Here is a 12406-nt window from a genome sequence, read left to right as displayed (position 1 = left end):
TCTGTCCATCACCACCCCTTGTTGTAAATTATTTTGTCCACCCTAAGCGTGGAAGGGTATACTCAGATGTGAGTCCCTTGCTCATTGCACCATCGGGATTCAAGCAAGCCGGGCCGAAGACGGCTGAAATGCCAGAAACCGGTCCCCGGAAGCTTGTTTCCTTCCCAGTGTAAGAATTGGCTTTTGTAGTCTGGTCTGCCCTGTTCCCATGATGCACTGGGCCAGGGACAGACTAATTTGCATACAGCCAGGTTCTGAAACTGGGATGGTGCAATGAGCTAAAAAACTGTGTTGGATCTAGCCCTGATCTCTTGACTGGGTGAGAGTATTCTGCTTAATTCAGAGACTCTGTCCATCACCACCCCTTGTTGTAAATTATTTTGTCCACCCTAAGCGTGGAAGGGTATACTCAGATGTGAGTCCCTTGCTCATTGCACCATCAGGATTCAAGCAAGCCGGGCCGAAGACGGCTGAAATGCCAGAAACCGGTCCCCGGAAGCTTGTTTCCTTCCCAGTGTAAGAATTGGCTTTTGTAGTCTGGTCTGCCCTGTTCCCATGATGCACTGGGCCAGGGACAGACTAATTTGCATACAGCCAGGTTCTGAAACTGGGATGGTGCAATGAGCTAAAAAACGGTGTTGGATCTAGCCCTGATCTCTTGACTGGGTGAGAGTATTCTGCTTAATTCAGAGACTCTGTCCATCACCACACCTTGTTGTAAATTATTTTGTCCACCCTAAGCGTGGAAGGGTATACTCAGATGTGAGTCCCTTGCTCATTGCACCATCAGGATTCAAGCAAGCCGGGCCGAAGACGGCTGAAATGCCAGAAACCGGTCCCCGGAAGCTTGTTTCCTTCCCAGTGTAAGAATTGGCTTTTGTAGTCTGGTCTGCCCTGTTCCCATGATGCACTGGGCCGGGGACAGACTAATTTGCATACAGCCAGGTTCTGAAACTGGAATGGTGCAATGAGCTAAAAAACGGTGTTGGATCTAGCCCTGATCTCTTGACTGGGTGAGAGTACTCTGCTTAATTCAGAGACTCTGTCCATCACCACCCCTTGTTGTAAATTATTTTGTCCACCCTAAGCGTGGAAGGGTATACTCAGATGTGAGTCCCTTGCTCATTGCACCATCAGGATTCAAGCAAGCTGGGCCGAAGACGGCTGAAATGCCAGAAACCGGTCCCCGGAAGCTTGTTTTCTTCCCAGTGTAAGAATTGGCTTCTGTAGTCTGGTCTGCCCTGTTCCCATGATGCACTGGGCCAGGGACAGACTAATTTGCATACAGCCAGGTTCTGAAACTGGGATGGTGCAATGAGCTAAAAAACGGTGTTGGATCTAGCCCTGATCTCTTGACTGGGTGAGAGTATTCTGCTTAATTCAGAGACTCTGTCCATCACCACCCCTTGTTGTAAATTATTTCAAAAGAGTCAGCATTAGAGGACAGGGAGATTATGCCTGGAATATACTGGTAATATGACTGTCTAGATGTTGTAAACATAGCTTGATGATTGTTCTTCAATCAGGAGGGGGAAGCAGGAAGGGCTTATTCTTTCGGTTACTGTTCTTATTTTGTACATTACTTTTCGAGTTAATGCCCCTGGGATCTTGACAGCTGATTTGTACATCAGCATAATATGGAGGTTATCACTTATGCAATTGTCTATATTAACATTATCACCAAACGTTAGACAAAATATAGCGACTGCAGAAATACTGTGAAAGGAATGTCGAAGAGTAAGTGTATATATATATATATATATTTTTTTTTTAACTAGCGATAGGCAGTGCAGCATGTCGGATAGTGCAGTTTCAAAGTTTGTCAATTACATGCCCCTCTGCCCTATCAGAAGCTGAAATAGAGCAACAAAAAGGTCTGCACCAGTTCCTTCAACCCTATTCTGGCTTCTGATTGGGAGGAAGCTCATGGGCCTGCCTTTGGTATGCTGTAGATGGATGAGTGAGTAAGAATTCATGGGCCAACCCAGGTACGTTTGTACTTTTAGCAGCCTGAGTGTGCTTTGCTGTGTGCTGGGGAGTGCGTGTGTATGTCTGTGTGACTGTCTGTTGGGCCACAAATGTGTGTATATGTATGCTTTTATGCCTGAACGCGTTTAACCCCTTGCATGCTCATAACGGCCCCCCGCCGTCATGCGGCACGGCGGGCGTGTACGGAGGACGACAGGGGGTCGTCCGAATCCCGCCCACTATTTAAATGTCCCGCACAGCGTGAAAATTCGCGCTGCATGCAAGAGGTTAAGTGAGTGCGTGTTCAATTTGAAAGCCTGTGAAGCAGCTGGAAAGGCCAGAGGCCAGGTGCTGGAGACTACTTTTGGGCTTCGAGGTGCCTCACCACTTTTAAAATCCATCAACTGCCACTGTCACCAGTACAATAAAATGCACCAGCACGCTGATATAACAGCATTATTTTCTGCATCCTCCACTTCGTGCGGTATTTGGCTTGTAATGCTCTTTAAATCTTCTCCCCTACATGCGCTCTCCCTTACGCATGGTACGATCTGTACCCCTAAAACTGAAGCACACAGATCTGCAATATCCCAACACAAACCTCCCAATCTCTGCAGCAGAACACAAAACAAAGGGATATAGACAAAGCACGGACAACAAACCTGTTTCTCACAACAAATTATGCACCAACAGTAAGAACTGAAGCATAAAGCAATGTAAAAAGTGGTTCTTAGCATGGAGACCGTCAGAGTAGCTCACACTGAAGCAAAGCCAATGGTAGATACAGAGAGCATACCATTGCCTCGAAGTGGTTTGGGAATAAAATGCAGCAGAAACACTTCCCTGTAAAGTTGGCAAGAGCTGGTGATGCAGCTGGGTACAGTCTGAACTCTGCTGGATTATTATCAGCGACAAGGGAGTTCTGAAGAATCTATGTCGGAGGCTTAAATTATCTCCAATAATAAAGATGGCGAATAGTAATCATTTGAACTACTCAACTACATGTTGTGCACAGAACACTGTAGAAGATGCATTAAACCACGTGGCTGTGCTAGGGATTTTCAGCCAGTGTTTAGGGCAGGGTACATATACACCCCCTACTGGTGCACATTATATTTACTAAGTAACTGGGGAAGAATACAGTGGAAACTGCGTACTCTGGAACGAATTATAGAAAAAGTGCCCCAGGGGCGCAACGGGCATGTGCGCTCCCTTTGCACGCCCCCGGGACACCTTTGTATTACAGAAGATGCTGCAGATGTTTGTGTGGTCTTTTCTGTCATACAGATAGTGCGAGCGCACATAGAGCGCCAGCGCTAGCACCAGAGGGTGCACCCTCATTTGCATGGGAGCATGGGGCTATGCAAATGAGGGAATCCCTTTGCCTCTGCATTCGCGTCATGTAACAGATGCGTGCAAAGAGGCAAAGGAGCTGTCAGGAGGCGGACTAACAGTGCGTCACCTAAAAGGTGGAGGACTAACAGTACGCCACCTAAAAGGTGAAGGACTGATAGTGCACCACTGAACCCCCTGATAGCAGCCCTCTTGAAGGGGGAAAGTGGGTCCTATGGACCCCCCCAGACATCCCCCTTGCAGGCAGGTGCAGTCACTCACTGTGTCCGCCTGCAAGGGTATCTCTAATCCCCCTCAAAAGTGCAGGCAGATTGCTGCCTGCACAGTAAACCACAGAGCGGCTGCTTCAAAGCTGCTCCATATTTCACTTGAATGTGCTGTCTCCAGGGCAGCACGAGTTTGCGGCTGCCCTGGGGCAGCGCATTCAGTGTAATACGGCGCACTCTCCTTGTTTGCGCAGGGTACACCTTTTGAAAGATGCACCTTGATTAACATGGAAAATGCACCGCAGCGCATGCAGTTAAGACATGGCTCTTTCCACACGACTAAGCGCTCACCCCCTCTACCTTGATTCATGCAGCGCTGAGATGCCGAAGTGTAGTCACGCGCTTTACAAATCCCATAAACATAAACATAAACGGCCCCCTGAGGTCTGTATGATCTGCCTGCATATGCTTGCACAGGCTTAGTTCTCACTGCGGTCTAATACAAGGGACTTAAAAGTATTTTATTTACATAGAAATAAATCAGGTGGCTTGAAAAAGAATGTATCGCTTGAGGGAAGTCTTGTGGCTACTGGGTGCTGAATGCAATCACCAGCATTATATGACTCGGCATTAAACCTATTCAAACCTGGGCTGTGACCTACAGACTGCACAAGTATTTTAAAAGGAGCATTAATCATCTTTTCATGCATCGCTGATGATTGCACATTCAACGTTTCGTTATCACCGCTGGGTACCTGTGGGCGCCAAGGAGAATGATGAGGCGTCACATGCTGGGTACCGGCTGCCAGAATAACTTTTCAGAGGCTTTGGCTGAAGAGTGCGAAAGCTATGAGCTGCAGGCCACATCTGCCCTAGGCATCTGGAGCAGGTGCATTCATCCATCAAAAGGCTAATCTAACATATCCTACCCCATTTAAGCATGCAGCATGTGAATAGCAACTGCAGAGATATTTTTGGCAGACATGGGGGTGGGCAGGGGAAGAATGAGACATGTAACAGATTCTCATTTCCATTATGCTAGACATGCATGTGCCTGTGCTATCTGGCTATCTCAAAGTAAAGGGCAGAAAAAGGGATATATTTCGGAGTAAACCTCCAGCTTTCTACAGCTGGTGTTTGCACACCGCACATTCACAGGCAAAGAAACCTCACAACTTAAAAGGATCTTCTCTTGTATAGCTTGCCCCTGCAGACATATTTCCCTCCAACATACACAGAGATTCTGTAAACCCCACTGCTGAGGGAGGAAGTGCTAGGCACGTTCAGGGGGATGTACGTTGTTACAACGCATGCTTTTACCACGCATGCTGTTACAACGCAAGTTTTACAACACAAGCCATTACAACGCATTGCTTTGGGGGGTGCTGGATAGTGAATAGTTTAATTTACTATTCCAACTCCAGTCCCAGTGGATAGTAGGGAAGGTGTTGGACAGTAAATTAAACTATTACTTATCCTAGAGCGCCCCCCAGTGCAATGCGTTGTAATGGTTTTCGTTGTAAAACCTGCGTTGTAAAAGCACTGCGTGGTAAAAGTTGCGTGGTAAAGGATGTTTACCCGATCAGGGTGGAAGTTGGCGCATTACCTCACAGAGCAAACTTACATGTTGATCATTGCTGGGTTGTCATGAATTTTCCTGTAGAGACCGGGTCATAAGGATAAACAGTGAAGGAGGGGGGGGTACAGGTACAGTGAACAGGCAGTAGGAGAGGCTACAGCAGTCAGATGTCAATAGTAGGTGCACTGACAGTCTGAACTATCTAACTGGCTGACATCATGGGGGCTACTACCACTCACAGGTCTGCCTGTTGCACCACAAGAAACAGTTATTTAACCTGGCTCCAGGCTTGCATCATCCGAGCACCATCAATTGATTACTTCTGCTTCCTTATATCACCAGGAACCAGTGTGCAGTGCTGCATGTAGGTGAAAAACAGAGGTGTGTTAATAGCTATCCCGGCAGGTCGGAATGAATGTGTGCCACACCATCGGTAGCATCAACAAGTGTTTGTTTAATGGTGCAGAAAAAATGAGGCCTAACTATCGGAGCCAAAAATATTCACAAAAGTGCTGCATTGCTCTTTTACGTACCCCCCAGTGTTCCACCACCTGCCAAACAGAATCCCAACAAAAACATGGGAAGCTGTAGATACACAGGAAATTCCTGTATTGAGTGTCCCACATAAAACATATAGGGCTATTGGATCAAATTAAGGATGAACAATAGTATTTTATTGAATTAGTGAGAGGGGGTAAAGGTAACTTCAGTGGTTTATAATTTGATGTTATGTTTTCTTTTTAAAATGTATATGTAGCAGGAAGTTTCTTCTGTTGATATGAAATGAAATGCTTTGTTGCGAAAAAACTTTTTAAACTAAAAATTCTTTTATGTGTACTCTTTCGGGAATATCTCCGAAATTTTAAATATTATAGAACGTGTTGTACTGATGAATAAAAACATTGTAAGCGCTACATTTTAGTAGGAATACATTGGGAACAGAAGGTGACTAAATAAGAGTCTGGGGAGAAAGAATGAGAGAGTGCTGTGAGGACTGATATAGTTTGTTTCCAGGGATTTTCCCTTAGGCTTAATTTGTCGTGAGTACCCTGTTCCCTGGAACTAGTGCGGTCATCTCTCTTTCCTCTTCTCCACCACCTGGTGCAACATAGTCTGGGTGGTGTACAGAATGGTGCAATGCAATGCACAGCACATCTGCAGTAAGTTGCAGGGACAGGCTTGCTTGGAACGACAAAGGTCAATATGGGCCCACAAAAACACAGCCTCAGTACTTCCCAAGGGGGAGCAAAAGAGCTCTGGAAGATGATTATAAATGACAATTACAAGTGGCCCAGGGAGACCCAAGGATTCACAGCTGGAAATGAAGAGACCCCCAGCCACTGATCAGCAAGAGTGTTGTAGGGGACCTGCATTGTCCTGCTCCATTATGGGAAGCTTCCCCAGTGCTCTCGCCCTTGTGTGTCTGAAACTCTGGGGAAATGCATGGGCAAGCTTTCCCTGTAATGCAGGGCTGTCTGTCCTTCAGAGAAAAACTGACACGAAAGCCTCTTGCCCTTGAGTGAAATGGTGCCTTAGGGATCAGACAATAGAAATCCCTCACCCATGTCATATCACTCTAAATACAAGCACGGTCTCCAATGATTGTACGGTTGGAGTTGGAATAGTAAATCTGACCTCCCAGTTCACCCTCCAAACATACACATTTTGCCCAATGCTACTGACACTTAGGTTAGAGATATATTAGCAGCACAGGATTTTCAACCGAAAATTTGACACCCTTCAAATATATAGATTTACCCGAATGGTGGTAAGATTGGAGTTAGAAGTGTAAATATGCCCTTGCTCAATATATAACCTTTTCCCAATGTTAGGACTGAAGGTGGAAAAAAGGCCCACTCACATTCATATATAAAATGTTTCAAAAATATTTTTTACAATTATAAGTCAGACTTTATATGATAGAGATTGTTCAAACTTTATTTGGGGGTTTTGTTGATCCTGGACTTTAAATACTTTTTTAGATGTTTGCTATTTATTAAATAATTAAAGGTTTGATATTTAATAAATTACAATTATTTTTATTGGTTGAACGAATATTAAATGTGTGTTTTGAGGTTAATGCATTTTTGTTCTTAACATACATTCATTACAAAATAAAAATGTCCATTTATTAAAATATATTTTTTTAATTAAAATGCACTTTAATTGTAACATTTATGTTGCATTATTAAACTGATTTAAAATTCAATTTATTTATAATTGATGAATATGTTTCCAATTTAGTTTTAAAAAATACATTTCTATTTTTTAATGATGTAAAGATTAAATATATTTATATTATGATGTTTGAGAAGAACAGTTTTTAGATATTTTATTGATTAATGGAAAATCAGTAGTAAGTTTCATGTAGGTTAAATAAATATTTTAATTATACTATCAATACTTGGCACAATTTTGTAGCAGATAGTTTATATAATTCGAATGCCAATTTAATCTTTTTACAATATCGTACTCTATTTTTTGTGGTAGATTTTTTAAAAACTTTGTCTACGTTGATAATATATTGGCTATTTTGGTCTTTTCAATAGCATGTATTGAACATCTATATTCTTCTAGATCTTTTGCCCTCAATATTTTTGTTGGTCTATATTTTTCTAGTTGATATATAGGACTACAACTCTTTCAAAAGCAATGTCCCATCACTCACACATGTAACACAAGACTTCATTTATTGAAGTATGGAAAAGAATGACAGAACCGTAGGTGGAGTCACTATGTTGATTTACTTAATTTTATGACACTTAAGTCTGACAGGTGAACGGAAAATTTAAGGCCTGTTTGACACTGATGCACAATAGGGCTATAACGAAGAATTCATACAATGTCCTCATGACATCTTCGACTACAAAATATGAAGAGCAGCCCAGTGTGAAATGAAACATTCGAGAAATAACCTGAAACGGGCTTCTTTTTAATAAACACACACGGTCGGATATTTTCGGAGGACTTGAAGGTGCTGGATTATCGTAAGAGCAATCATCAATCAGTGGGAGGTTGTTGCAGCATCTTTGATTACCTGTAAATAATCTAAGCCAGTATTTCACACCCAAGAGCATTTATGCTATTTAGATATTTGGTCATCAGCTAAATTAGCCAATAAAAGATAGAGTATCCCTGCTGGCATGGAAAGCGAGAATTTGGCGCACACTTAGCACTATTTATTATGCCGTTTTTAGGAATTACCAAACATCCAGTGGAATGGCCAAGAGGTTAAGGTGCAAAACATAGCCATAGTGCAAATTAATGAAGGCTTCTGGTTGCAGATCAATTTCACAACGCTAGGCGCAAAGGTGGGTACTCTTACCCATGAGAAAAATACAAATTCACATCCTGATTTTAATTGGTGTTGACAGCATCCCCCGGAACTGGTGCAATAAATGTCAACATTTGTTTAGGTATTATCCTGGTAAAATTCAATTTATATGAAAGTGGGGGTTATGAAGTGTTGAGATAGATGTTGTTAAGCAATTTATTTGGAAAATACAATTATTCTACGCAGCGGACCCCTTGCTCTATAAGGCTCTATCCTCACCCTCAACTACTTGTTGTATCTAGGCATATATTGGTTACAAGCATTAATTATGCAAGCATAAATGTGTTTTGTATTTTTTTTTCACAAAAAAGTTAAATGTGACTGATGGGTTATTGGTTGAGGGGCGGAAGCCCCACTCAGGTAAAAACCACAATCCTTGTCAGGGTGAACCACAAATGTCACTAAATCAACCTGTGCTTAACCCTCTGGTAGCTTGGCACCAGAGAAGTCAGGCTTAACTTTGAGGCAATGTATAAAGTATTTATGAAGCACACAAATAGTAATAAAGTAAAAACCCAAACACAAGAAAAATCCCCAAACCAATCTCGAATAGAGTACATTTTAATAAATAAAATGATACCATAACAACAAAAACCCAAACAGTAAAACAGGAGATATTGAAGTTCAAAGTGTATAGTGAAAATATCGCCTAAAAGCACAAAGCGCAACTTGCGGTCATCTTGTTGCACTATACCGGTGAACATCACAAGTTCAGGCCAACCATGATGAAGCACGGGTCCGATACTGGCACCAGGCTGTCGCTGTAACGTGAAAAGCAGTCACTGTAGCTTAATGTTAGTAGGCGGTGTGGGTTTCTAGCTCAGAAAGTATCAGAGGGCTCCTTTTTTGAACCGCCTTAACAGAAATGCCTGGTGAGCTACTCTTAGGGAGGGGAAATTGTCTTGCTTTCTGTCACAAAAGAGCTGCACCCCTATTCCTACCTCTTACAGTGTGAGGGAAATGTTTTACCAATGTCACATTAAGATATTTTCTGTGCAAGATAATATGGCGATGTCTGAACTAGGGTGGCGGAGTGAGCTAAAGAATGATGAGGGATTAAACCCAGATGAGTTGACTGAGGGCGAGTGCTTGCAATGTTTAACACTCCGTCGATCATCCCCTTTGGTTTTACTTTGTTCGCCCTAAGTTGGCAGGGTATGCCCAAAAGTGGGTCCCTGGCTCACTTTGCCACTGGATTCGAGCTAGCCGGGTTAATAACGGCTGATTAGCCAGAAATCGGTCCAAGGATGCTTGTTTCCAGTCCAGGGAAGACATGGCTTGGCAGTTCGGGCTGGACTGTTCCCATGAGGCACATAGTCAGACTGATTTGCATATGGCCATGTCTGAACTGGGGTGGTGGAGTGAGCTAAAGAATGAGGATGGATTAAACCCAGATCAGTGTACTGGGGGTGAGGGCTTGCAGTGTTCAACACTCCATCCATCATCCCCTTTGGTTTTACTTGGATAATATACCTGGCATAAGGATCATCAGTCTACAACGTATTTTGGTCACAGCCAGAGCGGGGCTTGAAGAAAGACCTTCTGCTTTACAGTCCTAGTGACAGTTGATAGATGAGCGTCCCCCTGGGACACTGATGTGGTAAGAATCTCAGAAATTTCCCAAAGACAATTTATGATGAAAGCTGTAGATAGAGCTGGCTGAAATCCAGTGAGAGTGAAGTAAAAGTAAAGAAGCAAACTGTTTTAAGGTCCAACACTGGTTGGAGCAGAGCTCTTCGCATACATGGCATGCAGTAGAAATGAGAGTACTGGTGTCACCTAGGGGGAGTAATGGAGCAACGCATCTCCACCCTGTTGGTGAAGTTTGGGTTACTTAAAACGAGGTGGATGTGCTACTTAAAATACTGTTGCTGAGAGCTATGGCCATTCTGATACCGCTTACTGTTATTTGCGTTAACCAGGGATTCTCAGCCTGACAATGGGGAATTATATAAATACACAAAAGATTTATTAAACAAAAAAAAGTTATAAAAAAAAGAAAATACACAAAATATTCCGTTCTGGTGATATTTTGTCTATCAGGTGCCGAATCAAGGTGATCCCAGTCGGATTCAAGCAAGTGATAAAAATGTTAACAAACAAAAATTACTTTGAAAAGGTCTGCTGCACAAATTTTCATCAGTAAACACAACAAAGTGCCAGCTAATTAGTTTCTGGATCTATATTATTTTTGGGACAAGGAAGCAAACTATTCCCTTTTTCCACATAGTGCACAATAATACATCATATGGCGGGGAAACAGCTGATGACACTACCTCCCATAGTTCTTTACAATGGAGTACAATGCACTTTTTTATTAAAAAATCATTAAGAGTAAAACAGCTGAGTATGAAAGCCCTTTACTTACATGTACATATATTTGTCTAGTTTAGCTGCAAAATGACGGGGCATCTCGCCGCATCCGTAGTAATTTCGATCATTTTCAGGTATGTGATCCACGTCATGAAAAATGACACAGTCCCACTTTCGATCTTTCATGGCCTCTTTAAAGCCAACGTTAAAGAGCATTGCTCGGTTAAATGTCTGTGTTCCAGCCTAAAAGATAAAAATAATTCATTTTCAGATACTAGGGTAGATTAAAGAAGTTATTTGACTTTTATAAATTGCTACATTCGTATTCCTTCCTTACCTTCTACAATGTTCAAAATGTCAAGTGTTAGCTTGAGTGTCTACGGATGAAAGGCGTATACAATAAATACATAATGTACAATTCCATTGTGCAGGACGCAGGGGTGGCTCCTCCGTAATGTCGGAGGAGCATCGACCCACAGCCCGTGCCAGAAGACAATAAATTAAAGGATAATAAAGCAATGTTATTATAATTTTATTTATGGTGTATGAGCCCAATACAAAAATATAGGGCGGGCGGGGCCAAGCAAGTCAGAGAGTAGCAACAAAAATGAGAGGAGCATTTAATGTGGGTTCACAGGTAACACCTCTAATGGGAGACAAGAGTCTGCCAGGAAACGTAAGAAAATCCTGGATGACATTTCTCCACAGAGTGGTTAATACTTTCACTCTCAAAAGATTTATATTACAACATAAAAACTAGTCACCGAGGAACTATGTGTGTTCTCTGGTAGTCCAGGAACTGAAAGGAGTGGTGTCAATTGCGTAAGTGAAGCTGGGCGGAGTTTATGCTTTGTAAGTGGCAATTACATGTCTACGAACAATTTAAGTGTAGAGCGCTCCCGGCCCTTTTGAATGAGCCAGAGCTTTTCCAGGAAGTTTTATGGAAATTAATCTCCTAGGTTAAAAAAAATGGAAAAGAAAAGATATCCTGCATTCGGGGAGAGGTTATTATTCAACATGCACACTGAAAACCATGCGAAACAGAGGCAATAACGTGTTGGTTGCACTAACAGTACAGACGCCCTTCTGTAATCTGGAAGGAGTCGTTTGAAGGCACATTAACTATATTTCTAAGTGTAAACCTGTACTTGCACAAAAGACAGGAGAGGTGATTGAATAAAAAAAACACCAGAAGGAAGAGACTTCATAATTAAAAAAATAATAAAACTGCAAGGGCTTCGGGGTGAACTGAAACCATTTTATTGACGAGTTTAACATTAAACACAATTACAAATTTGGCTGTGCATGTAACCTTTGTTAGGGTAAAGGTTCTAGTGTGCCAGTGTTTCGTCTGAACTGCATTTATTGCAGAGTTAGGGGTTGTTTGCCAATAGGCGTTGTATGTGTTTCCTTCCTTTTTTTTGAACTGGTCTGTATGAAAGACGACTGCCGTGCTGCGGAAAGTTCGAGAGTGAGCCAATACTGAAGCACCTGCGATGTTATCAACAGACTTATGGCGCTGAGAGGAGAATGTGCGTCAGCTGGGAGCAGGAGATTGAGTAGCACGGAGTCAGGCGTAGAAGGGGCAAGAGGCAGAAGCCAAGAGCCCCATTTTCATTAGGCAACCCTGATGAAAGCCTTCATGCAGAAAGC

General features: G+C 42.6%; 1 protein-coding gene across 2 annotated transcripts in view; it reads right to left on the bottom strand.

Moving 5' to 3' along the window:
* The window catches only part of LOC144828838 (beta-1,4-galactosyltransferase 6), a 167883-nt gene that overhangs the window by 32352 nt on the left and 123125 nt on the right, over window positions 1-12406 (bottom strand). For both annotated transcript variants that reach the window (XM_078687371.1, XM_078687373.1), the window contains exon 6: window positions 10809-10996. In XM_078687371.1, the coding sequence (XP_078543497.1) occupies window positions 10809-10996 (188 nt within the window). The remainder of the gene's footprint in view (window positions 1-10808; window positions 10997-12406) is intronic.

The sequence above is a fragment of the Lissotriton helveticus genome, chromosome 4_1, assembly GCF_964261635.1.
Source record: "Lissotriton helveticus chromosome 4_1, aLisHel1.1, whole genome shotgun sequence".
NCBI lineage: Eukaryota > Metazoa > Chordata > Amphibia > Caudata > Salamandridae > Lissotriton > Lissotriton helveticus.
Note: the sequence above shows the minus strand (reverse complement) of the source record. Positions and strands in the feature narration are given on the sequence as shown.